Genomic DNA, 4,151 nt, shown 5'->3' on the forward strand with positions numbered 1-4,151 from the left:
CCAGCTCCAGGTTGAGCTGTTGTTCAGCATCTTAGCTGTAGAGGGCAGTGTCACTGGCCCTCATATGTGGGATCCGAACCGGGACCCTCTGGCGTCGCAAGCCAGTTCTTAACCATCGCGCCACTCAGCCCGCCCTTGGTCCCTCACTCTTAAACATAAGCAGACAGCAAGGCTTTGCAGAAATCTAAGAAAAGTCTCTAAAATGAGAGAGAGGCCCTTCAAAAAGGGCAGAAAAAAGCTACTTGGGAGAACAGAGATTATACAGGGAGATGAAAGCTTCCAAAAACAAAAATGCAACTTATAATATCCTTATGAGATAACAGATGATATTGTATTCATGAAACAAGAATTGGATGCTCTGAAAAGTAACATTCATGTAATAAAAAAAGAGCTCCTAGAAATTAAAAATACAGGATCAGAAATGAAAAACTCAATAGAAGGGTTAAAAAATAAAGCTGAGGGAATATCTTAGAAATTTGAGGAAAAGAAAAAGAGGTGGGAACATAAGAGAAAATATATGAAAATTAGAAAATCAGTTCAGGAGGTGTGAAATCCAAATAATAAGATTTCCCAAAAGATAGAACAGAAAATTGAGATAAATAAATAATTTAAATTACTGAATTGAATAATTACTGAATTCTTTTCTCACTGATTGAAAGACATAGGTTTCTAGATTGAAGGGACATACTGAGTGTAATGGGTGAAAATAAACCAATATAATATTGTGAAATTATAGAACACTGAAGACAAAGTGAAAATTCTATAAACTTTCAGAAAGAAAAAATTACATCAAAGGATCAGGAATTTGGATATTTTTAGCCTTCTTGATGGCAATAATAGATGCTGGAAGACAATGAAGAAGTGCCTTCAAAATTCTGAAGAAAAATGATTTCTAATTTGAAGTGATACACTTAGCTAAGCTATCAATACAAGGTCAGACATTCAAGGTCTCAAAAAGTTTGCTTCCCATGACTTTTCTAAGGCAGCTACTGGAGGATGTGCTCCCTGAAATTAAGGGAGTAAATCAAGAAAAGCAGTCATGAGATACAGGAAACAAGACTTCTAACACAGGAGAGAGACAAAGGAATTCCCTAAGATGATGGTGAAGAGAGATGTCGGGATGATAGCTATGTCCTCTGTGTAGAAGGCAACCAGTCCAAAGTGGAGCAAAGCAGTGGGTTCTTGGAGAGATTTCTTCAAGAAGATGAAATTGATAGAACACCTAAAGGAACTAATGTTTTGAGAAAAATATAAATAACTAATGAATAATTTAGGGTCACATTATTAAGTAGATAAACTATGCAAAATAAAATAAAAACCAAGACAATTTTCAGTTCTAGGAAAAACAAAAAGTTACTCAGGAAAGGAAAAGTAATCAGCTCATTGCCTGGCTCAGCTCTATTAGCATACATAATAATAACAGTGTAAATACTGAATATGGATCTTAGAAAAACCTAAAATGCAACTGTATTTAAAGGTGAGAATAAAAACACACATGTGGTGGGGCGGCCACTTAGCTCAGGTGGTTAGAGCACAGGCTTATAACACCAAGGTTGCCAGTTCGATTCCCACATGGGCCAAGGAGCTGCGCCCTCCACAACTAGATTGAAGACAACTACTTGACTTGGAGTTGATAGGTCCTGGAAAAACACACTTTCCTCAATAAAATAAAATAAAATAAAACCACTAAAAACATGTGTGGTGTGGGCTGGGGGAGGAAAGAGAGCTAAATGCTCGTTTTCTATAATCAGAAATCTATAGATAATGCCTAAAACTAAAAAATCCACAAGCAGCCATTTAAGTGTAATATTCATGGATATGAAAGAAAAATGACCCAAAAAAAATTAGCTAAAGGAAAGAAAAACAGTTGCCTGTGGAAAGAGGAAATTGAAGGAGTATAAATGGCAATTTTTTTCTTAACATATTTTATGTGCATATATAATATTGACAAAAATTTAAGTTAAAAGGTCAAAAAAGGACTTTGGTGGGGGAAAAGGGCAGTGGATAAGGCTGACTGGGGGAAGGATGAGTGGATAGAGTAGGAGGAGAGGAAGAGATGGAGACTAAACCAGGGAGGAAGGAAAGTGGATGTGGTTGGGAGGAAAGTCTGAAAATTGAGGTGGAGTGACTGATGGCCCTGCTTGAGGAGAGAGGTGAATGGTGGGCCCTAGGGCTGGACTAAGGGCTTGATGAGGCACTTACCGGAGCCTCAGACATGAGCACTGGGTGCAGGTTTGGCTCGGACTTGACGTGTTTGCTGTAGGTGTGATCCAGGATGGCACGGAAGCATTCCCAGTCCTCAACTGGGGTCAGGAGACCAGCGGGAAGAGATGAGGGTGGGCAGGCAGGAAGGAAAGGAAGGGGAAAGACCAAGTCCAGGGAAAAGGAAATGAGACCAGCTGTAGCAGAAATCCTCCCTTCTCAGGTATCTGGCAGGGTCCCTGGGTTGGGAACCAGGCAGCTGTGGGAAGCAGTGAGGGGATCCCTGGGACTAGGCAGCTGCAAGGAAAACTCCATGGGTGTGGGGTGCTGTGTCCCGGGTTATGGGGTGGGCTCCAGATCTGTGTCAAAAGGTGGTGGGCGGGGGCCCCTTACTCATGCCATTCTTGAGGGGTGACATGACCTCTGCTCCATCCCGAGGTACATGCAGGGCGTTGGTGTCGATGTGGAAGATCTTTCCTTTCTTCTCTTTCTCCCCTTCCAACTCCAGCCCGCCCCCTTCCTCCGCAGCCAGCAGCCCCACCGTGGTGGGGAAGTCAGCCTGGAGGGGTGAATGGGCAGGGAGAGGGATAAACCTCTTGATCCTGTACGGGCACATGGCAGGGCCTTCAGCCCGCCCCTCGGTTTACTCCCACATTCCCCGCTCAGCAAAGCTGTCTGGGCTGTGAGAGCCCTGGGTCACTGGGAAGCCTGGAGGGGAGTTCGGAGCCCCTAGGATTTGGGGAGGGGGCTGGAAGGCTCACCTTGGGGCAGTCCTCCCCAGCGTACCCAGCGCGGACTGAGAAGGAGCCAATGTCAAACACCAGCGCACCCACCTCATCTGTGCGGGGAGACAGGAATGTGAGGAGATCTCTCCCAAACTCTCTGCCCCTGTATAGCTCCGAGGGGAGGTCAGGGCAGACCCACAGTCTTGCCACCTTCAACACCCGCCTGGGCAGGTGGGGAGCTCGGCCTGGAGTCCAGGATCCTGAGAGTGGGGGGTCAAGCCTCTAGAGCCCCTTCTTGCCCAATGGCCTTGGTCAAGCCACTCTCTTTTCTGGGAAGGAAGGGGCCGGGAGAGGGGGGTGGGTTGAATGGTGGAGAGGTTGGGCCCGGTAAGAGCAAGCGTCTGGGGAGGACCGAAAGTAGGAGTGGCGCAGGGCCCAAACCCGGGGCTGGACCTGCTCTAACGCAGAGGTGACAGGCCCCAGGGTGGCCAGAGCTTGGGTCGCGCGGGTTCGGGGCGCAGAGCTGCAGGTGAGGCGGCTTCACGCTGGGAAGCCCGAAGCCGGAGGCTCGCTCACCTCCACCGTAGACGCCCCCGCTCATAGTGCCCTCTTAGCGCTGCTCTCGGCCCGTGGGCGGCGGCGGGATCAGCACCGAGGCGGCCGGACAGCTCCCGGGATCCCGGTAGGGGCGGGGCGCGGGGCGGCCAATCGGAAGGCCGGATCCCCCGCCCCCAACAGCATGGCGGATTGGCTGTGAGGCGAGACAATAACCCGGCCGGGGGCCGCTGCTTTAAAGGGGCAGACACGTCCACCTAAGACGGCGGAGAGGGTCCAGCGGGATGAGAACTAGGACGTTGAGATCGGTCCTAAGGGATAAACAAGCAGAGAGCAGGAGTACTCTAGAGATGGAGACTTTGTCCATCCGAAGACCAGGACTCTGAAGGGTGACTGATGGGCCCCAGCTCCCTTACTTTTTTAAGTGGGGTCGAGGAGATGGTGTCATAGTCCGGGATAGTTGTCCATCCTCCGTCAGGGTCCTGAATAAGGTTCTGCCATACCCAGGCCTGAATGCAATCACCGGGAGAGGGAGGGAAGGGAAGAAGGAGAGGGAGAATACGGGAGTGGGTGTGTCTCCATCTTCGTCGTTTCTTTCTACCCTTGTCGTTCTGATGGTCTCTCTTTTCCTTGCCCATCCCCTGGTGCCTGGACCTTATACATACACAT

General features: G+C 48.4%; 1 protein-coding gene across 2 annotated transcripts in view; it reads right to left on the reverse strand.

Moving 5' to 3' along the window:
- The window catches only part of ACTL6B (actin like 6B), a 13,189-nt gene extending 9,553 nt beyond the window's left edge, over positions 1-3,636 (reverse strand). Inside the window, exons 1-4 of one of the 2 annotated variants that reach the window (XM_019629884.1) lie at positions 3,504-3,621; positions 2,964-3,040; positions 2,596-2,761; positions 2,203-2,303 (exon numbers count right to left, since the gene is read on the reverse strand). In XM_019629884.1, the coding sequence (XP_019485429.1) occupies positions 2,203-2,303; positions 2,596-2,761; positions 2,964-3,040; positions 3,504-3,528 (369 nt within the window). In that variant the 5' untranslated portion in view covers positions 3,529-3,621. Of the gene's footprint in view, positions 1-2,202; positions 2,304-2,595; positions 2,762-2,963; positions 3,041-3,503 lie in introns of both variants that reach the window. The other variant, XM_019629883.1, reaches the window with a different exon arrangement.
- Positions 3,637-4,151: the final 515 nt, after the last annotated feature.

Source organism: Hipposideros armiger, unplaced genomic scaffold (genome assembly GCF_001890085.2).
Source record: "Hipposideros armiger isolate ML-2016 unplaced genomic scaffold, ASM189008v1 scaffold_875, whole genome shotgun sequence".
Lineage (NCBI taxonomy): Eukaryota > Metazoa > Chordata > Mammalia > Chiroptera > Hipposideridae > Hipposideros > Hipposideros armiger.